The following is a 26,107-nucleotide window of genomic DNA, read 5'->3' as shown; positions in this document are numbered from 1 at the left end:
GAGGCGATCTATATCGGCAAAACTAAAAGAGAGGCAAGGCAAAGGATATGCGAACACGGTCTTGTCTTAAGAACGGTGTGGCAGATAAAACTTTAGTTGAACATTTCACATGTAAAAACCACAAGCCCAACGATTTATTGTGGTTCATAATCCAAACCGGAAATACCACCCAAGAGGTGGAGACCGGGATAAGCACCTAAGACAAATCGAACAAAAATGGATCCAAATACTGCCACAATTTGCCATCCAAATTATTGCATCCGCAGTTGCAATATATGTGCATCATTTTGATTTGATTGCAAGGCTCTCACACAGCCATCTACATCCATAACGCTTTTAAAATATATCTGATGTTGCCAAATCTCCATTGAAGTACACGAGGTACTTGTTGTTCCAAGATGGCCGACCTCCTCTTCACCACCGACCACAGAGCCTGCTGAGGTTCCAACCCTCTTCACTGATAGGCTGCCGGGCCTACCTAATTCACCCATTGGTCGCCGGCAGGTGAAGCCGGCCCACACCTCCCAAGGCCCACAGGAACAAGGCCAACACCTGTTTTGTGCCTGTTTTTGCCGTGTCTGCCAGACCCCCCTCGCCATGCCAAGGTAACCCGTATGCAACTACTGCACACTGCTAACACCCGCAGCTGACTCGTCCAGAAGCGATCCAGACATTCTGCTATCATTAGCTCCGGCACCTGCGCTGCGGTGTATAACCTGTAACTATCCAATTTAGCACAAGTTACTGCTCTATCTCTATTCCTAGCTCGCCCCCCCTACCACCTTGTCTACAGTTCTCCTGATTACTGTTACTGCCTACCACCACTACGACTGTTACTAGCCCAATCATGCTATGTACTCTACTCTAATGTGCTCCACTATGCCTCGCAAATTCTACTCTGGAAGTGCTTTCAACTTAGTCAGCTTGTCACTGCTAGTCACTAAAGCGTCCCAGTGTGCACTCTGTCCAACTGTACTGCTGAATCTGGTCTCTTTCACAGATATAAGTACTCCCAAATCTAGATGTATTTTAACCTATGTGCAAATTCGAATCTAGCTGTGTTTTTAACTTAGCCACTTTAGCGCTCCAAGGTGTACTCGTTGCTGAATCTGGTCACTTTCCTAGCCATATGCACTCCCAAACTTAGGTGTATTTTAATTTATGTGCAATCTCGCAATTCTACCCAGCCCAAACTAGCCACCAATTATCACAGTCTGGACTGCTCCCCACTAGTGCCACTAGCCTCCAGTATCACGCACCGTCATCACCAGACCATGATCTTCTGGCTTGCCACAATCATGTTCCCTTTCTGCATAACGTTGGACAACATACCCTGTAGCAGTAACAGCTACATAGCCCACCAGGATGGCCTGGCTAAACTAGGGTGCCCCAGATATCACCCCATCCCCTGCCCCACACCATTCCTACCCTCCGCACCCCCCTTCCTTCCCACTCTCCACCACCCTCTCACCTACATTGTCAACCAAGGCCCACCCACCAACACTACTCATAGCCACCCCAGTCCCATCGCTAAGTCTAACCAAACTAAACTGACTACCAAACCTCCTGTCCATTCTAGGCCTCCCGGCCCAACCCCCTCCTCCTTTACTCCCAACCTCACCACACGCAATGTCAGATTAGGCTCCATGTTCCCCACCACAACCACTAGACCCAATTCTAAACCTAACACCAAAACCAACACAAACTACAATGCGCCAAATAAGCCCACACCTACCCCACTAAAAGGTACCCTACTCAACGTCAGATCCCTAGCTGCCCACCCCACAGAAATTGCAGATATCATCCTTACCAACGACCTCGACTTTATAGCCCTAACAGAAACCTGGCTTCGTGAGGCGTCTGGACCACATCTATCGCTAGGCATCCCAGACAAGTACTCTATCCTCAGAGCCGATAGACCTAACGCCAGAGGTGGAGGTGTAGCGATCATCTGCAAGTCCTCCCTAGACCTCAGACTAGCCTCTACAGCCTTACTCACCTCCTGCGAGGTACTCACACCCAAACTACAAACTTCACCCACAACTACGATCACCTTTCACCTCATATATAGACCCCCAGCCCCCACCCGGGACCTTTGAAGAAGACATCACATCCCTCATCACCGAAAACTCCAAACCATCAGCACAAATCATGATCCTTGGGGACTTCAACCTTGGTTACCAAGACCCTAACGATGCACATGCTGCATCCCTAGCCAATGTCCTATTTGAACACGATCTCACCCAACTCATTGTACTCCCCACCCACCAAAAAGGTAGAACCCTTGACTGGGTCGCAACCCACAATTGCAATACGACCTGCAAAGACCCCCAACCTCTGGCATGGACCGATCATCACATGATCCCTCTTGAGGTCAACACCAACCAGTCACCGCCAAACAAACACCCCCTGGCACCAGCCTGCCCCACCAGGAACAAACGCAACATCACTGCTGAAGCCCTACTACCACTGGTCCTACCCACCCTCAATGCTCTCCCAGCTAACGCTGGCTTAAATCTCCTGGTCGACACCTTCAATGACTATAGCAATGGATACCGTTGCCCCTCTGAAAATACACAAAAACAAACCCAAAGCTCAAAATTACTCAAATTACTCAGAAAAGAGAAAGCCAAGGCACAACACACTTGGAAGACTAACCCCACTGCGGAAAACAAATCCAACCTCATAAACCTATCCTCACTTTATAAAAGCGAGATAATCCGCACCAAAAAAGATGTTTACAATACCAGGATTGCTCATGCAGGATCCTCCACCAAAGAATTCAAAATTCTGAAGGAACTAGAAAACCCGATTTCACTTAGACACCTGCCTGAAAGACAAATCCTGGTGCACCAGCATCCAAAACGTCCTCAACAATAAAATCTCAGGACTCCAAACTAAAATTGAGGACAAACGCAAACAATTCTCCAACAACAAGGTCACCAACCCTAGCCTACCCACCCTTAACAATACCAGTCCAGGCTTCTCTTTTAAGAAAGTCACCATCCCTGAAGTTAAAAAAATGATCACCTCCTTGAAACCCTCATACTGCAAAGGAGACAGCTGACCTGCACAGATCATAAAAGATGCAGCCAGAGCGCTCTCCCCCTTCATCACCTAACTCATCAACCTATCCTTCACCAATAACTCGATCCCTAGCAACTTAAAACAATCATGGGTTCTCCCTCTCCTAAAAAAACAATCCCTCGACCCAGCCATACCCACCAACTACAGGCCCATCACCACAGTCCCCTTCCTATTAAAAATCCTACACAGAGTTGCCTACATCAAAATTCAGGAATACCTGGAATCCAACCATCTGTTAGGATTACGTCAATCTGGTTTCAGACCGCAACACGGAACAGAAACCGCCCTGTTGATCTCAAAAGCCAGATTGATGAAATTAAAGATAATGGCAATGCCGCAATCCTACTCCTACTAGACCTCTCAGCGGCCTTTCACCTGGTCAGCCATGAAATCCTTTGTAATCACCTTGCCACCGCAGCCCACTTCTCCTCCTCTGCCATCACATGGATACAATCCTTCCTGGCTAACAGAACCATGCGGGTTTTCTCTACAACAGCTGCAGCAGACCCATCCCCATCACATGCGGGGTCCCACAAGGATCCTGTGTATCCCCCACTTTGTACAATATATTTACAAAGCCCTTATTTGACCAACTGGACCATCTGGGTGTCACCTACACAAATTACGCAGATGACACCCAAATACTCCTCACCATCACAGGCAATTACCAAGCAGACGCCGCCTGGATCAACAAAATATTCTCCATCATTCAGGCATGGATGGCCTTACATGGTCTCTGCCTGAATGATAAGACGGAGATCCTCATCGTCGTATCCACCAATACCCTAACTAAACTTAATCCTAGCTTCAATAACATCACCATCGACGGCCACACCAGCCCTATTGCCAAAAGTGTGAAAACCCTTGGCTTCTATCTAGATGCCAACACCAACCTCACCAAACACACCAACATGACCGCCTCAGCCGCTGCCTACACCGGCAAGCTCATTAGGGCCAGCAGACCATTCCTATCTCCCAACAGCTGCCTCACCCTCGCCAGGGCCCTCATACAATCCAAACTGGATTATTGCAACAGCCTGTACCTAGGTGCTAATCAATCTGTACTCAACAAGCTGCACGTAATACAAAATAACGCTCTGCGCGCAGCCCTCAACATTCCTAGACGAGAGCATATCTCCGACACCAGGAAAGCCTGCAAATGGCTATCCATACCCCAAAAAATTGACTTAAAAACCATCTGCCTCACATACAAATCCCTCAACCATCTAGCACCACCATATCTAGCTAACAACTTCACCATGAAACCTGCTACCAGATCCACTAGATCCTCCAACACTCTATGCCTGACAGTGCCCAGATTCCGCCTAAAAAGAGCTGGAGGCGCAAGCTTCACAGTACTTGCCCCCCCAACTCTGGAACACCCTACGTCTCAAAATTAAAACTATCGAATCCTTCCAGACCTTCAGGAAGCAGGTCATCAGCTGGCTCCTAAACAATGAGTAGCCACTCTAACACCAAACCTTCACCCCGTGCGGTAACTGGTCTAGGCTTTTGTATCTATATTGTAAATTGTATATTGTGCGTACTCTATCTGCACTGTATAGTGATATCTGCTATTGATAACTGCTCTTATATGTATGAATTATAAGTTGTTCAAAGTATGTAACACAAAGATACTTTCAAACTTTGTAACTGTATTCTTAAGCGCCCTTCTACCCCTGGGTTTGGAGCGCTATACAAATAAATAAACAAACAAAACAAACAAGCATGCCATGGTCTAAACACAAGTATTGAGTGGGCATTATTTTTCTGACTTGACCTTTATCCTGACCTTTCAGATTTTGTCTCCCTCCACCTTTCAGTAGTGTCTGAAATAAGTCTGACAAATCGTAGGAAGTGTTCTAGCACTCTGCTGAAAGTATCTTGTGAAAACTTTATCTAGTGATGACGACACATTGCTCATTACTACATCACTGTTTCTTAGAACAAGTTGTTTAATCAGTTTTGCCATCAATAGCCAAGTCAGGCTTGTGGAGAGTTCTAGGACAGGCTTTTCTAAAAGACATGTATCGCAGCCGACTAGTGACCTGGAGTGAAGTTACAGGAGGGCTTGTGCTGTAAACCATATTTGTTTACAACAAAGTAATAAATCATGGCAACCCTTTAATATGAGCAAGCTCTGACAATGTACAGTCAGAGTCATCATAGGAGTTCTTGCCGTGTAAATTAGACTGATTTATGGCATAGTTGAAAACAATGGTCGCTTTTCAATACTAGAGAGCTCCGACAATGGAAAGTCACAGTGGTTGTATAAAAATAACAGGTGATGTGCAGGCAGAATACCATTTAAAAGATGGCCACCTCAGCGCATACCCATATCATGCTTTCATTTAGAGTACACATGCGGCACATCATTTAGCCGCGCTGGGCACTAAAACTAAATATTGTCTCTGGTGTTGCTAGTAAGGCAGGCTCCTCGGCGCTGCTGGCACTCAGAAGTCCACAGTTCTTCATTACCATGGCTTGGTAAGTACGGCTATACGGCGCAAGGACAGGCAGAGCGACAGGTAAAGGGAGTTGCCTCGGCCCACCAGTTGGACTTTAGCGGGTCATAATAATTTGGTTATTGAACTCTCTTGATCTAACTGCACAATTCTTGACTTCTGTAGCTTGAAAACAAAATTGGTGGTCCCATTTTTGGTTTTAAAACCAGATTCAAGTTCTGTCCAAAAGACATTAAGTTAATACCAGTTCTGGCATGATATAAATAAGTGATGTAAAACATTTAACATCAGTAGTGGTGAGTCGCTCTATTATTCATTATCCACAGATGGAAGCCATTACAAAATGTAAATGTCTGCATCTGCCGATTTGCTAAGTAAGCACAAAATGATGCAGAGGTTAGCAGGCTGTTTTTTGTGAAGAACTCTAAGAAAATCGGGCAGTTGAAATATATTGTATTCATTGTTTATTTGCAGGTTTTCCAATAAATAAAGCAATTTCCACTTCTAGCAGTGAAGATGGCTGTGATATTAATCAGGAAAGGAATGGTATTTGCCCGACACAATTAATTACCAAGTAAGATCAGTTGGGATATGTCATAAGTTTAGAATAATACCTACATTTATTTAAGGTCCCACAAGACTAAAAATGATGTTTGCGTTTCACATTTAGGAGTTCATGAATTTGTGAGAGGTAGTGACTGGATTAAGCCCTGTGTGTGAATATATCACGTCCTGATGAAGGCTTGTCCAACAAATTCTCAGAGAACATTATCGGATGGCAGCATCGCTGTGAAGGGCCGAAACACATTTAGTTGAGCTACCTGTATTGTCTGGTTCACATCCTGTTTCTGAATTTGAGAGTTGTGAGATGAAAGAGATGGCAGCCCACCCCCCCCCCCCCCACAATGATGTAGATCAATTAACTTGCGGCAACTGTATGCTAGGCTTTAAATGAAATTGGGGCCTTGCTGTATCTCCTCTATTGCAAACTAAATATCAAACTAAATATCAGTGACATTTATGGAATAACAGTTTTCAGCACTTTGTTAGCACTTTATACTAACCCCATTCACACAATTAGCAAATTTTGGAATGTGCTGTACCTCGCTATATTTGCACACATTTTTTATGTAGCAGGGATGGCAAAAATGTGTTGATTTTATTTATTGTTAAAAACTGGGATGAAGTTGTTTTTGATAATCAAGTTTAGGTGTGATGCAGTTATAAATGTATCTGCATAAATCCTCATGTGCTTAAATTTACGGTATAAGTGGGAGGGGTAGCCTACTCCACATGTGCTTCTCTGATGTATGCTCTCCCCATCAAACTGTAGGAGGCCCCACATAAAGAAATATGTGATTCTGTGAGAAAGACTCCAGAGGCAAGATTTCCCTGACCAGGAAGAATCAAATCAGACGAGAGAGTTTTTTTTTTCTCTTTTTTTTTTTTCTCTCTCTCAACTTCATCACCCCGAAGATACTGTGGGACTCAGGGTAATACTTGCCTAGTGTCTTCCTGTTGCTCCTTTTTTTTGCTGGAGTGCTGAGCCCAGTGTTTGGGTTTTCTCCCATACAGAGTGGACCCGGCATAACGCATGTGCGCATGCAGGGAGCCTTTTCAAAGGTCCCTGAACTCTTTTTGAATAACAAACGCTTGATACTTACTTTTACTGAAGAATCCTTTGTAACTTTGCTTTATCTACAGCTGGGTCTTACCTGCTTTCCCTCCAATCTGACTTTGAAGAAATCATACCTAGATAGGGATGGCCTGCTAAAGCCTTATGGCCTCTGAAAAGTAAAATAAGTCTTGAAAAGCACTGAGCTGCTATTGTTGATGTGGTTTATCATTTTATTCCTATAATAGAAAATGTTAGAGTTTTTGCTTTTACTTACCTATGAATTGCCTTCATCAATGATTATTCACACTGGGGTTTACCTGAAGTATTGCATTGGTTTTCTATTGTGTTTATTAGTTAAAATAGTACTTACCTTATCCTGGGCCTATTTATATGACAATGCATTACATACCGTAAAAGCATTTCTGATGGTTGTACCTGCTTAGATTCACTTGCTGTGCATAGGTCCGACATCCAGTGGTCACTGCGGAGTATTGCATTTTGTTTTTCGTAGTCGAAAAGGGGACGTCGACAAGGCGTGTCTGTAACACTATCCCTATAGTGACGTGCGTTGTACCCACAATCCCTCACGCGTCGAGGTCCCTCTGTTTGTATTTTTTCTGCCCTGAGGGAGCCTTCTATATGTGAGTGAGTACAGAAAAGAGAGAGAGATGTAGAAAGGTGTCTATGTTCCTTCCATCCGAGCGGGGAGGAAGGGTGGGCGCATGTGAATCTAAGCAGATAAAACCATCAGAAATGCTTTTACGGTAAGTAATGCATTGTCTTCTGATGTTTGTTAATCTGCTTAGAATCACATGCTGTGCATAGACTAGCGAGCAGTACCCGGAGTTGGCGGTGGGTTATGAGAAGGAACAGTAGAGAAAAGATGTCTTAATACTGCCTGTCCCACCTGGGAGTCAGATCTAGAGTGTGCATCTAGACAGTAGTGTTTTGTAAAGGTGTGCACAGAACTCCAGGTAGCCGCTTTGCAGATGGACTCAAGGGGAACATTTGCAATGAACGCTATGTAAGCCCCAGTGCCTCGAGTAGAATGTGCTCTTGGCTTGAAGGGTAGTTCTCTCTTAGCAAGAGTGTAACAGAGTGATGCATTGAACAATCCATCTAGATATAGTGGACTTTGAGACTGCATCTCCTCTTCCTGCTGCCACCGAGACAAAGAACTGATTAGTCTTTCTCAGTGGCCTGGTTCTTTCCATGTAGAACATGACAGCTCTGCGTACATCTAGTGTATGCAGACTTTTTTCTCCCAAGTTGGAAGGGTTTTGAAAGAACGTTGGTAGTTCTATTGACTGGTTTACATGGAATTTCGAGATGAATTTTGGTGCAAACCTTGGGTGTGTGCGTAGAACCACCTTATCCTTGTGAACTGTTAAGAAGGGGTCTAGAACAGAAAGAGCCTGTAGTTCACTTACTCTCCTAATGGAGGTGATGGCTATTAGGAAAGCAGTCTTAAGAGTGAGGTCTTTAAGAGTTGCCTTGTGCATGGGTTCAAAAGGCGAGCCCATGAGTCTAGAAAGTACCACATTTAAGTCCCATCCGGGAGCTGGGTTAGCTATCGGAGGGTGTATTCTCTTTACCCCTTCCATGAAGGCCTTGATAACAGGTATCTTCCACCACAACACTAAGTTGGGAAGTGGTGTATGCAGAAAGTGCCGCCAGGTGGACTTTAATGGAATTGAACACTAGACCTGAATCCAGTAAATGGGTCAAGTACAGAACAATGTGTGTGGGAGAGCAGTGAACCGGGTTGATGCTCTTACCTCTACACCAGATGACAAATCTTTTCCACTTGCTAGAATAGCAGTGGCGAGTATTAGGTTTTCTGGCTTCCCTGAGGATGTCCATACATCTCTGCGGGAGTTGTAGATGTCCAAATTCTATGATCTCAGGTGCCAGGCTGCTAAATTCATGGTCTGAGGGCATGGATGCAGTGTCCTGCCCTTGTCCTGTGACAGCATGTTGTATGGGCAGGGAAGTTTCACTGGGGGGGATAGGGACATCTCCATCAAGTGAGCGAACCATGGCTGCCTGGCCCACATTGGGGCCACTAGTATCATGGCAACTTGCTCCTGGTGCATCTTGTACACAACTTTGTTGAGAAGGGGAGTCGGGGGGGGGGGGGGGGGGGGGAAAGGCGTAAACAAATTTCCCTGACAATTGAATCGACAGACCGTTCCCTTTGGACTTGTTCTGGGGGTACCTGGAGGCGTAACTTTGGCATTGTGAGTTCTCCAGAGTTGCGAACAGGTCTATTTCCGGGAATCCCCATTGCGTGAAGACGTCTGAGACGATGTCTTTGTGCAATCGCCATTCGTACTCTTCGGGCAGGGGGAAGTCTCTGCTGAGTTCGTCTGCTAGCAGATTGAGTTCCCCTGGTACGTGTTGTGACAGTAGGAACATGTTGTGTTTGATAGCCCACTTCCATATATTCTGGGACAGCTTGGACAGTCCTGGAGAGTGGGTGCCCCCCTGCTTGTTGATGTAGTACATGGCTGTGGTGCTGTCTGTAAGGACCATCACTGTCTTCCCTTGTAGGTGTTCCTGGAAGGCTTTTAGTGCTTTGAACACCGCTAGTAGCTCCAGTAGGTTTATGTGCTTGGATGCTAGGTTCGGAGTCCACACTCCGTGAGCAGTCTGATGGGATAGGTGAGCCCCCCATCCTGTGAGGGATGCGTCCGTGGTTAGAGTGGCCTCCACCGCGGGTGTGGCAAAGGGTTTTCCTATTATCAGGTTTTCCTTTGTCCACCACCGTAGCGAGAGAACCAGGGCCTGCGAGACCACCACTAGATCGTCCCATTGTCCGCTGGCCTGACACCACTGGCTGTTGAGCCACTCTTGCATTGGGCGCAGGCGCGCGTGAGGTACCAAATAAATACACGACGCCATCATTCCTAGCAAGCGCATCGCTTTGCGCACCGTCACCTCTCGACCTGCCACATATTGGGGGATCTGAAACAGCATGTTTTGGACCCTCTCGTTGGAGGGAAAGACGAGGCCGTCCTTTGTTCGAATTAGAGCCCCTAGGAATTGTTTGACTTGGCTGGGGTCTAAGCTGGACTTCTTCTCGTTGATGGAGAAGCCCAGTTGGAACAAAAGGTCTACAGTCTTTTGGGTGTTTGAGAAGCATGTCTCGTAAGAATCCCCTGTTATGAGCCAGTCGTCGAGGTAAGGGTATACTGGGATGGATAACCTGCGCAGGTGGGCCGCTGCCACTGCCAGTACTTTCGTGAATACCCTTGGTGCAGATGCTATGCCGAAGGGTAGCACTCTGAACTGGTAGTGTTTGCCCTCCATCATGAACCTGAGGTATTTTCTGTGCGCTGGCAACATTAAAATATGAAAGTATGCATCTTTCATGTCCAGTGTTGTCATGTAATCTCCCTGTGATAGCAGTGGGATCACTTCCTGTAAGGTCACCATACAAAACTTTTGGGGTTTGACAAACATGTTCGCTGGGCGCAGATCTAATACAGGGCGCATGGTTAGATCCTTTTTGGGTACAAGGAAGTACACTGAATAAATACCTTCCATTACCTGAGATAGAGGCACAACCTCTATGGCTCCTTTTTCCAGCAGTTGGTCCACTTCTTGGAGAAGGATGGCGAGGTGTTCTGGTGTCATGCGGCGTCCCCTCGGGGGTCTGTATGTTGGGGAACTGTTGAACTCTATACAGTAGCCGCGGGCTACGGTGGAAAGTACCCAGGGGTCTGATGTTATTCCCTCCCATGCTGGAAGAAAGGATGTTAACCGGTCCCCGACCGACGTTGCATGGGAAGGGACACAAATCTTCAAGTCACTTGGTGGTGTTGTTGGCTTGGGAGCCTCTGGGGGTGGAACCCAGGCCTCTTCCCTTGCCACGGCGTTGACCCCTCTGATTGTACTGGCCGCCATTACCCTGGTAGTTGCTGGCAGAATACTGTTGTTGGTTTTGTTGCTGGCGTTGTCCACGAAAAAAGCGCTTATTACCAAATCCCCGCCCTTTTAGGGGGTTTTGAAATTTGGTCTTTATTGTATCAAATTCTTTCTTTGCGTTCTCCAGCGCGTCATCCACTGCTCTCCCAAAGAGGTTGGACTCCTCTATGGGTTTATTAATAAGGGACGCTTGTGTTTCCGCCTTAAATCCGGAATTGCGAAGCCAGACGTGACGCTTCAGTAAAATTCCTTGTACCAAAGTGCGGCCAGCCGTCTCTGCTGCATCAAGGGTAGTTTTGACGATGCTTTGAATGACCAGAGAGCCCTCGTTAACTGTAGCCAGTAAACGAGTCCTTAGGGGTTCGGGAACGTCTTCGATGTCCTGTTTGAGCTTAGCCCATTGAGCATCGGCGTAGCTTGCCAACAGGGTATTATTATTGGCGATTCTGGTAGAGAATGCTGCAGAGGTGGTGATTCTCTTGGCTAAGGCATACAGCTTCTTCCCCTCTTTATCTGGGGGTGCCTCGCTGGTAGATAGTGGGACTCCTGCCCTTTTCTTGGTGTTGGTCACGACCAGGGAGTCCGGGATTGAGTGACCCTTAATATATAATGGGTCTGATTGAGAGGGAGAGAACAGTTTCTCAATCCTCGGATTGACCCCTCTCACCAATGCAGGAGTGGAAAGAGAAGGTGTAATACGTCTCTTAACTGAGGCGAGGATGGGTATAATCTGGCTAGTGGGGGGTTTTTCTTTGATAATCCTCTCCACAAAATCGGTGTCTGGGGTGACCTCCCCAGTTTCGATTTCGAAATGTGCTGCTGCCTTCTTCAGCAGTGCATTGAAGGTGGGTTGATCATCGACAGGGGAAGGGTTCCTGACTGGTGTAGCTTCAGTAGACCTGATGACTATACTGCTACTGCCTGTGTCAGTCGACCTAGCCAGTGACTGCCAGGGATTTGGGTCGCCCTCGCCTGTGTCTTCCTGGAATCCCTCCTCACATAGGTTAGTTTCCTCGTGAAAACCTTCCTCTTCAACATAGGTGAACTCATCTTCCTCCTGGAAGAAGGTGTCTTCCTCAGTGGGATTGTAAGAGTATATGTCCTCCTGTATGGGGTTATAAAACTTCTGGTATTTAGCCCTTGGACTCTCCAGGGGTGCCTCCCTTGGTCTCTTGGGTGCCCTGTCTTCTGGGATGGACATGAACCTGTCTAGTTTGTCCATACAGGTCTGGAACCTTTCAAAGGTCCACTGAGGTCGGCCAGGACGGTCTGGGAAAGAAAAATGAGTTTCTTCCTCCTGTAAATTGTCTGGTTCTGTCCCATAACGTCGAAGAAAGTGAGCCTTCGCCTTCTGAGTAGCCTTCTTGCTGGCTAGGGCCTTCTGTCGGCGTCGGGAACTGGCCTGATCTGTTTTCCGGCGTATCTTTGGCCTTTTGCGCGGTTTTCGGCGTCTCACTCGCCGTACGTCTCTGGCCGTCCTTGGAGGCTATGCGCGCGAGGCTTTCGGCGATCATTCTCTCTTCCGAGGGATCGGTCGCCGTCGCGCTATGTAACGTCGAGTCCTTGCCCGTCGAGCCCTTGCCCGTCGAGCCCTTGCCCGTCGAGCCCTTGCCCGTCGAGCCCTTGCCCGTCGAGTCCTTGTTGGCAACGTGAGCGCTCTTGCGATGCGCGTCGCCGGAGGTTTTGGTGTTAGCGCCCTTATTTTTAGAATGCCCAGTCGCCTGTCGCAGAAGCGGTGGCGGGGAGGGCTGACGACCCTTACGGTCGCCGGAAGACGCCAGTGGGCCCGGCGTCCCCGTTGGCGCTATGGCTGCCTTCGTCTTTGACGAATGCGTGCCGGGGGGGTATGTGCTTTGGTGTTTTTCGTGTGCGTCCTTGTCACCGGGGTGTTCATCCCCATAAGCTGGGTGTGAGCCGGGCTCGTCGGGGCCGGGGACGGACGACGAGGAGCGTGAACGCTCCTTTGCGAGGTCTACAGCCTCCGTTACGGGGGCCGTGTAGTCACTGTCCTTGTCACACTCAGCGGCGGCGGCAGCGGGCGAGGAGTCAGGCCTAGACATGGCGTAGGCCGCCCACCTTTTGACCCTGCGGTCTTTTAGAGTTTTGGGCTTTAGTAATTTACAGGCCGCACAGCCGTCCTCCTGGTGATCGAGGGGTAAGCAACGGTTGCACCGTTTGTGCTTATCCTTCCAGGTATATTTACCCTTGCAAAGCGGGAAAAACCTAAATGGCGTCCTCTCCATAGCTGAGGGTAATAAGTGTGACTACGACCTCGAAAGAGAGGGAGGGGAAAGAGAAAGGCATTCTTAAAGGGAAGGAAGAAAGACCACAAAACCCCACTCTCCCTACTGTGTATGGCCGGCGAGGCCAGGCCACGTGTTCGGCAGCGCCGAAGGATCCCCTCCGCTCGTCCTTCCGTCGAAGATCTTGCTCGGCGGAGAAACAGCTCTGCGCCGAGGGAGGGATCTACGTTATTGATATTAATAACAAACGACCAAAGGTTGAATAAACTATTTGGCAATGTCTCTCGAGGAGCTCCGCACAAAGGCGACCAGTAGCTGGGCGGAAAAAAACAATCTGAGGGACCTCGACACGTGAGGGATTGTGGGTACAATGCACGTCACTATAGGGATAGTGTTACAGACACGCCTTGTCGACGTCCCCTTTTCGACTACGAAAAACAAAATGCAATACTCCGCAGTGACCACTGGATGTCGGACCTATGCACAGCATGTGATTCTAAGCAGATTAACAAACATCAGAAAGTTAAGTTCTTTGTACTTAGCAATAACTTGCATCTCCCTCCTAAAATGGTCCAGGCTGCTTTGCCATATTGCCAAAACCTTGAGCAGTACAGATATATACTAGAAGTTGGGGTTCTGAATACCAAGGGGATACCTTTATAAAGTCCTACCGTAAGTGGACTTTAGAAAAACTGCCCTAACACCCTGACAAAACCAAAACCTGTGAGATAGGAGACTCTGGTATTGGGATATGCAAGTAAGCCATTAGATCAATCACCTGGTCATGAAATCCCCCGAATGAGTACGGCAGCTCCTCCTCTTCCTCATACGCATCCGTCTTACCCTTATTGGCAGGACTTCAGCAGGAGGCGCCAAGTGAAGAGCATGTGGCTCAAGCTCATTTGGCTGAGGATGTCGCTCAACCGGTGGCTGAGGAGGGGGCGGTGGAGGCAGTAGTTCCACTGGCCTTGGAGGTTGCTGTGGCCAGTGAAAAACTTCCAGAAAGAGATCTTTGAAGTAGTTATTCATTGGATCTGAATGCACCAGGTTTTGAAAATGGCTGAAAAAGGCATCCTCCGAGGACTGTCCTGGCTGTGGAGTTGGTATCGGTCTGCCGCCTTAATGATTTGGTTGAAACTGGATGCCAAGCGGGTCCCAAGTACGGACCTGCGTAGTGTAACAGTTTCTAGGTAGGGAGAAAGACGGTCAGCGGTAATGGCATTCTCGTACAATCCACTCTAGGACTGCAAGGATCTCTCCGAAAGATGCAGATGGCAAAGACTTGGGCCTAGCCCCAGAACCTCGAGCTGAAGGCCCTGACAAAATGGACGAAGTCATCGACACCTGAGGAGCAGCTATTTTGAGGCTTTATGCAGTAATGTGCGTCACAGATTTGTCTGAAGCCATGGTCGTTGTGGCCATTGTTTTTAGGAGTTGTCGATGATTCCTTGTACCTTTTTGAGGCATCCTTGTCTGAGCCGGGAGATGTTGACTTTGGATGAACCCCTGTCCGTTGGGCTTCCTCAGCATGGCAGGTACCATGTTTAGTCCATTTGAGGGGAACCTAAGATGATAATCAATTTTTTTCAGCCCCAGCGTTGCCGGTAGACGTCTTATCCCCTTTCTGGGGAGGCTCAGAGGTGACCCCCGTACCTCTAGCCCCCAAGGAGGGAACCTCGGAGGCGATTCCGGCCTCCTGTTTAGACTCAAGAGTGAGGCACCTTAGGGCGAGTCTTGGTGATGCTAGAGTTAGGATGACTGCTCCCTGTACCGGATGAGCCCAGGAAGGAGTCACCCAGATGGGATGCTCTGAAATGAAGTGTACTCACTGCCGCAGAGGTTTTCTTTTTTCCTAGGTTAATTCCCATAGGTGGAGCTGAGGAAAGCAGTGAAAGATCTGCGCTGACCTGACAAGTCTTCTTTCGAGTGCATGGACTGAGAAGGAATCGCAATAGAAGCACAAATCCTCCCTATGTTCTGTGCCTAGACATTCAAAGCAAAGATTGTGAGGTCTACCGCCGTGTATTGATGTCCACAAGGGTCACACAACACAAAGCCCTACGCTATGAACATTGGATCTCTGCTCTGTAAATCAATGTTAAAATGTTTGGTAAGCATTTTTGTGCCAAACTGATTGTTTTCTAAGTAATTTTTATTAAAGTTTGATATTAGGAGCCACTTGGTTTTTCTGTCCCATGAAAGGGAGGCTTTTCTTTAAAACAGTTTCCATACAGCTGCTTGCAGCCAATACTGCAATGAACCGCTCACATCCAAGTATGTGTTGGGGTTGAATCTAGAACCAGCAAGTCTGTTAGTCATTCTCCTCAAATATCACAGCTTCCATGTCAGCCTGTTCATGATATATGCATTCCAGTGTACTAGCATTTAATGTGATCCAGAATATAGCAGCATTCTTATGTAGGCCCCATCTACCTTGGCGAAGTCCCATTGTACCTTTTATGTTGCTGCCAACAGTATGCAATCTGAGTGATCAAATTCACTATCCTTGCAAACGCTTCTAGCCCCGGGTTGTTGGTCCTTCAGACACACATGTCCCTTAGCTCTGCACGTTAAAAAATCCTTCTTTAAAATCAGGGCTTTCTAGTTTTTCGTTCCATGCTTTTCCCAGCATGTGTTGCTGCTCCTCTGTTCCTATCCTTTGAATGCGTGTGACTCTCCTGGTTTTTGTCGACCTGAGTCCTGTTGGAAGATGATGGCTGCCTCTCCTTCAGTGTCAATTTCTTTTTCATCTGACTCACTTATAACCCGTAGCTCATTGGTGCAATGTCTGTACAATACGGACATCTGAGTGATTTGCTTCTCCATCTTGAAATATTTTCATGCATTTGGAGCTTACCTCTGCAGTGTTTGCTATATTGAGTGATATGTAGTGTTCATATTTAAATGTAAACGATCTTGCATAGTGCTCTTCCCATTTGTTTCTGGCCTTGCTGCATGTGGTTCAGTAAGAAAAGGGGAGCAGTTAGTAGTGGGACACTGGAAGAGGCAGATGTGAACCTGTGATGTTAAAACAGATCGGGAGTACCTGGCTCCCGTGTGGCAATTTGCTTTCTATGGGTTAGACAGCGACTTGGGATTATGATATCCTTAGGTAAGAGACCAAGATGTGATCAGCTACAGTGCTTAGGGTCTGGTTAGCCGCTGATGTGGGAGAGCATGATAAAGAATAGAACTTCGTCTCAATAGGTTAATGGCTAGGCCTGTGGTGGCTGTCAAGTATTTGTATGAGTAGTGCAAAGTGGTAGGAGATTTTAGAGAGGAGCCGCGTTAGTTGGGCACGAGGGTAGTAGGCCTTACAATGCAAAACATGCAAACATACCAATGACCTCTTGTAGAAGGGTTCCATTTTACCATCTCACTGAGCAACAGTTAATCTGTCCCTATCTCTCTCTGTATATGTCTCAAATAGATACATTTGTACCCCATGTGCAAAAACAACAAGAATCTGCAAATTGGCAGATGAGGGAAAATTAGTGGTCTGGAAATCTACTCATAACCGAGTCTCCTAAATGCTCATTAAGTGTACCCATACAACTGCTTTCTCAGGGTGTATATACAACTGCCCACAGTTTCTTTTGCACTACTTTCTCAATAAGAAATGGTATCTCTCCAACACCACATTCACTTTCTTTCTAATGGCTTCCTTCAGCGTTGCCATGGCTTGCTTATTTTTGTGTGTTGGTTCTTGATCCACTGTTTGCCCCACTTACCCCATCCCATCTACTGGTGAGGTATGATCTGGGTGACTGTGGAATATCTGAAGACCTTTTGTTCCTAGGTAGTGCTGAGTGGTACTTCTACACCGGCATCTCAGGGATAAACTTCACACAGTCGTGGGCTCCTCAGGAAATGGTAGCAAAAGCATTTGGGTGGCCATGTAATGCATTGTTTCCATTTGGGCTTGGAATGCCTTCTAGTATGTGCCCCTTGCCCGTTTAATTCAATCATCAGGGCAGAAACTGTGACATCACAGAAGCCACCTCCTTAGGCCGCCTTCTGTTATGTAAAAACATGTTTCTAACAGCTTGCGTCCAAGGGTAACGTGTCACATTGCATCTCTGATGTCACAAAAGCTAAGGCTAGCATCACCCTCTATGTTGCCACAGTGTTTAGGGCTGGTACCCCTCTAATCGTCAAGTCCCATTCATGTCACAATATTTTTTTCTGACTACTGATTTCCTACTGACCTGATTAGAATATAGGATATCACAATGCAGGTGTCATAATCTGTGTGGGATTGATTATGGCTATGAGTGTTGTGATGGTGGTGATGTCACTAACATTCTAGGTGGAGTGTTGGTGTGGTGATGTCACTGGGACTCGAGGTGGAATGTTGATGCATGTTTGGTGTGCAGGGTTCTACTGATGTCGGTTGGACCTAAGGTACTGGACTAGATGGATGTCCCAGTGCTTTCTCTACTTTACAACTAAGAGAAATAAATATATGTAAACTACATACCTTCTGATGTCCTTGATTGGTGAAGGAGGCATAGTTTATATCACTGGCGACGAGGATGGTCCTGCTGGGAAGGGGCAGTAGGTGAGGAGCGCTGCCTTCCAGGGTGACATCCATCCAGCAACAAAGAGCTGCAGGCCGGGCGGTGCAGTGGGGTCCAATACAGTGGTCCAGGTCGGGGGTCCAGAGTCCAGGCGGTGCCAGGGGAGGTGGCCCAGCGCCTGGAAGGCCCAGATTCCAGCCCGCGCCCGGGCTGAGGTGGCCCAGTGCCTGGAGGGTCCAGAATCCAGGCGGCGCCCGGGTTTAAGTGGCCCAGTGCCCGGAGGGTCCAGGGTCCACAGTGCCAGGGGAGGTGGCCCAGTGCCTGGAAGGTCCAGATTCCAGCCGGCGCCCGGGCTGAGGTGGCCCAGTGCCTGGAGGGTCCAGAATACAGGCGGCGCCCGGGCTGAAGTGGCCCAGTGCCCGGAGGGTCCAAGGTCCAGGTGGCGCCGGGGCTAAAGTGGACAAGGATGGTGCTGCTGCGGAGGGGGTAGCTGAAGAACTGTGACATCGCCCTCCAGTGAGGACATCCCGCCCGGTGGGTTGCTGACCGGTGATTCGGCGGTGTCCGGTATGTTGGCGGTGAAGCCGGACAGTATGATCGGATAGAAGTTTCCCGTGACTGCAGTGGGGTATCCGTTGCCCCTGATCCGTGGAGAATGAGCGCTGGGCTGGCTGTGTTCGGTGCCCTTGGTCCCGGCGTGCTGTCTTGGGCTGCAGAAGCCAGGGTGCGCAGGACTGGAGAGCGGATTGGGAGTTCCTCTCTGTTTTGCCTGGAGTTGTCAGGGGCGGTTGGGCTGGTGTTTCGCCAGGCCCGTTAAGGTTGTCGGGCCTTGGATGTGGATACTGACCGCCTTTGGTTCCTGTGTCCACTAGGGGGAGCTGCTGTGCGCGACCGTTGGCAGGAAGAGAGCCAGCGTGTCGTACGCATTGGACTGCATTTCTCATGGCGAGAAAAATGGGGAGTGCGCGGAACGCGGGGTCATCTTCTACAAGGGCTGGTGACATCGATGTTCTGTCTCCTTCAGGTTTGCCCACGGATTGTGTGAAACTTTCCTCTCCGGTGTACTTGGAGAATATACACAGTGAGAACAAACAGAGCACTCCCGAGATGCGAGTGGTGGTGCAGAGGGATGAGGCTTCCTCCCACTCCTCGTGGAAGAGGTGTTTGGAGTCGAACACTGGAGTGAGGTACTGTGTGTGTCCAAAGTGGACATGTCAAAGGGGATGTCGGTCCTGTGGAGTTGGGGCAGGAAGCATGGAGGATTTTTGTGACGAATGTTGTTCCTTGCTGGACAGCCTCAGGGGTTTTGATCTGGATTTGTATCACGTTTACAGCAGCGGCGGGGACATCATCCTACATCAAGGCTGTGCAGGGTGTATGTGCAGGAGGCGAGCTGCAGGAAAAGACGGTAATGTCTGCGGTGACTGGAAGAAGATTTATTGGCATTGGTGTTTGGCATGCCAGATGACTTTCTTCTGTGCTTTAGGGTGTTTTGACCCTGGTGGGGTCAGTACTTAAACTTGGTTATACGTTAACGTTGTGGGTGATTAAGGCTGGTATGGTTGTGATCAGGTGGGCAGCTGTGGCGTCTGTTATGTGTCGTTAGGGCCGGTGTGATGGTGTGAGTGTCTGTGTTGTGGCCCGTGTGGTGATAATTTAATGGGTGTTTAAAAAGGAACTTGGATATTGTTTAATAACGTGATTTTGTTTCCGCTTCCAGAGGGGGAGGCGTGGGGTCAAGGAGAGTTTTGTTGGCATGAACTGTTGAAATTTTAATATTTTTACAGCAGGGACATTATAGCCAATGTGTTTTAACACTTCCCTTTACAGCGTGGACTTGTGGTGTTTATGGGACCTGTTTTACATGCAATTTCTTTTACAGGTTGGACTTTGTTGGGCATTCTATGTTCATAATGATACTGGAAAAAAAAAGGGTTGTGTTCATTGGGAACCGTTCCTCGCTATGTGCTTAGGTTTCCTAACCCCCTGGGGTGTTCCAATGTTAGGGCTTTTGGGGCATGTTCAATTCATGATTGAAGGTATGTGACCATGAATTTCGGTGGTTATATGCGCATGCCTGCCTGGGGGAGAGTGGTGAGTGTATTTTCGTGATTCTTCTACTGAGTGGGTAGTTTTAAGCACTAATGGTCCTAATTGTTTAGGAGTTGGTGACTTTGGTTGTTAGCGGAGGATGAGAATGGCAGAGGTTGCCACTGACTGTGGTTTAGGTTGCCACCGGTGGTGTGATCGTGTATTTTAGTAAAAGGCTTTAGGCCATGTGGTGTTCGTGGAATTTTTGGCAATGGCTTGGGTCCAGAGGGAGTTGTTGGGTGTTGTTTTAAGAGGTAGTGAGGTGCTGCCTGGCAATTTAAAGTGGTTGTGAGGTGCTGCCTAGGGTTTTAGAGCGGTAGTGAGGGGCTGCCTGGAAATTGTATGTGGTAGTGAGGTGCTGCCTGGAATGTTGTAAAGAGGTAGTGAGGTCCCCCTTAGGGTTCTAAAGGGGTAGTGAGGTGCTGCCTGGCAATTTAAAGTGGTAGTGAGGTGCTGCCTGGTTAATTTATAGGGCGGTTAGGTGTCGGTTATTTTAAAGGGCAGTGTGGTGCTGTCTGTCGTTTTTCAAGGACTGGGAGGTGCTGTCTGGTTGTTTTAGGGACAGTTAGATGCTGTCTAGTGTTTTCGGGGTAGTTGGGTGCTGTGAGGCAGCGAAGTTGAGTGAGGTGCTTATGTTTTGCTGTTGTTGATTTAAGGGTAGGAGGTGATGTTGTGGTTATTAGAGGTGCAGTGTAGTGAGGTGTTGTCTGGATGCTGTCCATATGCTGTTATGTGGGGTAGCGAGGTGTTGTGTTAGTTTAGGTTTATTGAGGTGCTCTCTGGTGTTTTGAGGGACTGTGAGGTGTGGTCTGGCTGTTTCAGGTGTTTTAGGGACAGTGAGGTGCTGTCTGGTTGTTGTAGGGGCGGTGAGGTGCTGCCTGGTCTTTGTTGGGATAGTGAGGTGTTGGTTGTTTTAGGGACAGTGAGGCGCTGTCTGGTGTTTTTAGGGACAGTCAGGTGATGTTTGGTGTTTTTAGGGACAGTGAGGTGCTGTCTGGTCGTTTTAGGGGCAGTGAAGTGTTGTTGGTTGTTTTAGGGGTATATGCGAGTGTGTCTTGCTTGTTTTAGAGTTTAATGAGGTGCTGCTTGGTTGTGTTCTGGTGTTTTAGTGACAGTCAGGTGCTGTTTGGTCGGTTGTAGGGGCAGTTGGGAGCTGTCTGCTGCTGTTAGGGACTATGAGGTGCAGTCTGGTTGTTTTTAGGGGCAGTGAGGTGCTGTCTGGTGTTTGTAGGGATAGTGAGGTGTTGTCTGGATGCTGTCCATATGCTGTTAGGTGGGGTAGCGAGGTGTTGTGTTAGTTTTAGGTTTATTGAGGTGCTGTCTGGTCTAGAAGGGGCAGTGAGGTGGTGTTTGTAGGGACTGTGAGGTGCTGCCTGGTTGTTTTAGCGGCTGCCAGGTGTTGCCTAGTGTTGTAGGGGTGGTGAGATGCTGTCCACATGCTGTTAGGTGGGGTAGCAAGGTGTGTTGATTTTTGGACATTCAGATGCTGTTGGGTGTTGGTTGGGCAGCGAGCTCCTGTAGTTGATTTAAGGTTTATTTAGGTGCTGTCTAGGGCCTGGTTAGGGGTAGTTAGTGTTGCCATTGTGGTACGTAAGGGGTTTTTAGGTGCTGTCTACGTTTTGGGTAAGGGCAGCTGGGTGCTGTCTGGTTATTCAAGGGGCAGTGAAGAGATGTTTGGTGTTTTTAGGACAGTGAGGTGCTGTCTGGTCGTTTTAGGGGCAGTGGGGTGCTGTCTGTGTCTAGGTTAAGGGGCAGCCATGATGTTTGGTCATAGTTTTATTTTTGGCTTCCTTTCTCCTTTGTTGTTATTCAGCTGGTTGATAGCAGAGTGCCTTCAGGGTTTGGGGAGGGCCTGTGGTTGGGTTCCAGCTGTGTGGTTTCAATTTTGCAGATTATGGGTTAGAATTGGGGTGTATAGCACAAGGGTTCATTTGGGAGCCGTTCGGAGATGGTATGAGCCATTTAGTTCGGAGCATTGATTGGCGGTGTTCATCCATCCTCATGGTGGGTGATGCCATGGGCGTTGTGATGTGTCAGTGCAGGGGAGGCAGATATATATATCACAATATGTTCTGGGCTGAATACAGCCATTAGTATTGTGTGGGTTGAAGAGAGGGACATATGTAATAATCTGTGTGGGATTGATTATGGCTATGAGTGTTGTATTGGTTGGAGAGAAGGACATACGTCATAATCTGTGCTGGAATTGATTATGGCTATGAGTGTTGTATTGGTTGAAGAGAAGGACATATGTCATAATCTGTGTGGGATTGATTCTGGCTATGAGTGTTGTGGTGATGTCACTAACATTCTAGGTGGAGTGTTGGTGTGGTGATGTCACTGGGACTCGAGGTGGAATGTTGATGTATGTTTGGTGTGCAGGGTTCTACTGATGTCGGTTGGACCTAAGGTACTGTACTAGATGGATGTCCCAGTGCTATCTCTACTTTACAACTAAGAGAAATAAATATATGTAAACTACATACCTTCTGGTGTCCTTGATTGGTGAAGGAGGCATCATTTATATCAGCAGGTTCCTACAGACTGCAACTCCCATGATGCAAGAGGTAAATGTAGTCCACTTTGTGCTCTGTGTCCTCTCTGTGTCTCACTACTATGTTTCACAGGATTCTTGCAAACCCCTGTTCAAGGAAATAAATTGCATGGAAACAGATGAACTCAATTATGCAAAGATGACCACATGCTGGAAGGCAGAACTTGTTTTTTCTTTAATCAGTTGGATGAGGGTGCTAGAGGCCCGCTGCCCAAACGAGCATCTGCATTCACTACCAGGCAAAGGCAGTGCTCACTGGCTGAGGTGTATCCCACAGGTTCCAAGTCCAGTGGTATCAATATCAGAGTGTGGTCAACACTTCCCCAGTTCAGAGATTGGTGCAGACAATGGCAATCCCGTCCCCCTGAGGTCAGCCAGGCTAATTTCCTTAGGTGTGAGAGTCAGTGCAAGTTATGCCATAGTACTCTGCTGTATTTTATAATCCTCACAAGTACATGTCCACAGTACCTAGCTGCTGTCTGATCACTGACACTCATTATACCTGTGTCCACATAATCTCCTGTGCATATGGGGCTACACAGTACCTGCTTCCCACTGAGCCAATTTGTTGTGAAGAACAGAACACTCTTATTACTAGGGCACCCTGGATTTGCAGCCTATTGCCACAACAGCTCAGGGCAACTGAACCCAGGCAGAATAATAACATCCAGTGGGATGTTATGCCATTCCAATTGATGTTCATGCCAGATTCACTTTAACAAAATCCTTTTCAGTCTGTGAAACATCTGGTACAAACACCAACCACATCGGCAGAAGCAAACAGTGGATGGAAGAATTTAACCATCAACTGTATTGTAAATAAGATTTACAGTTTAATGGGATAATGGGGTACCAGAGTAGTGAATGAGAGGTTGCTCATACTTCACACACTATGCTCTGATGTACAGCTATAATACATTTTTACCAATGCTGAGATTAACTCAACAAGAACACAAAGAAAGGCTGACCATTTTGGGTGTATTTGGAGCTTTCAATTGTGTATATCTCGGGTTGGTCTAAAAGTTCTCTTTATAGTCATCAGAAAGATGCTGGAGTACAGATCTAGTTCGCCTTGGAGATTATCGTGACTTTCTGCTGTCAGTTCAAGGCCCATGTCAATATAAAACCTTGTGAGAGAACTAGCTGGACCAATTGAACGTGTGTTCACAGAATTTGTAGGTCATTGGTCACACAGTCCAAAGACCTCATCCAGCTACTTGACCGCCTTTTACCCTAAATGAGTGTTCACACACCCACTCAAATGTCAGATTGCCTGAAGCCATCTTCCAAAATGCAGTGACTTCCTGGACCCACAACTGAACAATCCTAGAGCACAGTGCAAACAGAGCAAATGAGGGGTGCGACAATGTCCCATGCTTCAGGGATAGGAGAGGAGGTTGGGGAGATCATGGGGGTCAGGTGCCACTACAGGGTGCAGGGTCCAGAGGAGGAATAAGTAGCATCGTACAGGTGCCTAAATCCATTTATAATCTATATTATGTGCCTGTTACTCTAACCCCCCCACCGCTTGAAATGGTGCCAAGTGAAAAGATCTTTTCACTTAAAGACCGATTTAGAAAGATTGCTCTCTGAGGTCACAGAGCGGTCTTTCTAAATCAAAATGGCATGTCCCTGCCACACACAAGTGTGCGCGGAGGCCGACAGGCAGATCGAGACATGGTAGAGCAGGACCAGGAGAATGGATAAGTATGCATGTGTTTTGGTTTGGGGGAGTCTCGGTGGGGAGAGAGGGCTGGGGCTCAAATCGCACGGGTGGGGGAGGTGGGAGTTGGGGCAGGAGGAAGAATTGGGGGCTCGAGGGCTGAAATCCCCCCAATTTAAAAAAGCATTTAAAGGTCTTAAGAGAAAAAGGCCTTTACAATGCCGTTTTTACGATTAAAAGAACATTGGGCATTGTAAATCGGTATTTTTCTCTAGAGACCTTGAAAATGAGGTCTTTTGACATGGAACCCTTGAAATGTATGACTCATCAGATTATATGTTTGACAGTGGAAATCAGTAAGGGCCTATGTCAGAAAATGAATTTACTTTGTGTAATGGCGGACAGTTGAGTGTACTTCAGAAGTTATCAGAGTTGTAGGGAAGATAGCAGACCCCCGCTTTAATGCTACACTTCAACGTGTTGCAGGTTAGCCCAACAAGCTAAAGCTGTGAACTGAAGTTTGAATTTGTCAAGCCAATCTGGATGCTAATACTCCTGGGTTCAGGTGGAGTGTCTGCTGTGACCAGAAGCGCAGTGTTGTGTGGCAGCGGAAACAGGTGTTGCAAGGCAGACAGTAATGGCAGGCAGAGGAGTGGAAACCAGACAGTAGAGAACAGGAGGCAGGGAGAGTACGATAGAAGAGAAAATACAAATGAATGGAGTCAGCAGGTGAGACTTGAATTTGAAGTCGATCATTCTTTAAGCACTTAAGCACTTATACACATTATGTTTGTCAGCAACATCCATCAAGAAGCAAACCTAATTTGAACACCTGCACTTTTCTTTTAATTGAATGGAGCACTTCCAACTCAACATAACATAGAAAGAATAACTAATTGAAAGTTTAACATATATTCGATGTTAGAAAAAAACTCCCAAAAGACATAAGGTATGCCTCCTACTAAACGTATTAAAATATACCAAATCATGTGAAGAGTATATACTTATCTCTTGTACCCAAGGGCTCTCTGACTGTACCTTAAATTACATTTGCAATTTAGTTTAAACATTAACCCATTGATATTTTTACTTTCTATCTTTTTGTGTTTTTCTTTTTGTCACATTGTTTATTTTCTTTGTTGCTTTTTCAAATATTTTGTTCATGGTATTTATGTTATGTTTTATGTTATGTTTGCTAAATTCACTATGATGAATTACAGGGAGTGAGTTGAGAGCACTTGGGCTCAGAAGAAGCGAAGTGAAACGCCTGTTGGACAGATCTTTATACGGTATATTTTAAAAGTATGTTTTAAATGCCGATGCACAGTGTGTATACTTCATACAAAAACGTATGTGAATTGTTCTTTATGATAAAACATCGGCACTTTCAGGTGGTATCCTGATATCCAACTAAAAACATAATCTGGGATTGAGCGTGGCAGATCTCATGACATTTTGTAAACTGATGCAATTCATGACACATTCAGTAAAGGTCTCTCTTTTTGTGATAACCCCCAGCTAAACCACCACTCGCAATAATTTTAGCAGCACCAGGTCATAACCTGATCTAGAACCACTGGTTCTTTTTTACACCAGCAGTAAGACTATTTGAAAAATGCAATCAACCACACAATGTGAATCTTGCATGCACCCGTTATACATTTCTTTGTACAGTAAGCCTGCCGCCTTGGAGTTGTGTTACATTGGCAGAATTAATTTCTATAGCCTGTTTATCGGAATTTTGGCCAGCGTTTTCATATCCGTATTGATAAGAAACATGAGCAGATGAAGAGGAGCTCCAAAGACTGAATACATGTCCAGCCATAGAAGGACTAATCAAAAGAAATCCAACCAAAAAAAAGAAATAGTACTCATCTAGGATAGAGAAGACACATATATAAAGCTGTGTAACTTGCACAATGTGCATGGCTATGAC

The 26,107-nt window shown here is 47.0% G+C and overlaps 1 protein-coding gene across 3 annotated transcripts in view; it reads right to left on the bottom strand.

Moving 5' to 3' along the window:
- Window positions 1-26,107, bottom strand: part of ZNHIT6 (zinc finger HIT-type containing 6) — a 480,560-nt gene that overhangs the window by 22,271 nt on the left and 432,182 nt on the right. For 2 of the 3 annotated variants that reach the window (XM_069641691.1, XM_069641690.1), the window contains exon 10: window positions 22,441-22,596. The exons of the other annotated variant lie outside the window; for it this stretch is intronic. In XM_069641691.1, coding sequence (XP_069497792.1) covers window positions 22,481-22,596 — 116 coding nt within the window. In that variant the 3' untranslated portion in view covers window positions 22,441-22,480. Of the gene's footprint in view, window positions 1-22,440; window positions 22,597-26,107 lie in introns of those variants that run through there. 3 annotated transcript variants of the gene reach the window in all.

The sequence above is a fragment of the Ambystoma mexicanum genome, chromosome 1q, assembly GCF_040938575.1.
Source record: "Ambystoma mexicanum isolate Mex_15411 chromosome 1q, UKY_AmexF1_1, whole genome shotgun sequence".
NCBI classification, from domain to species: Eukaryota; Metazoa; Chordata; class Amphibia; order Caudata; family Ambystomatidae; genus Ambystoma; species Ambystoma mexicanum.
Note: the sequence above shows the minus strand (reverse complement) of the source record. Positions and strands in the feature narration are given on the sequence as shown.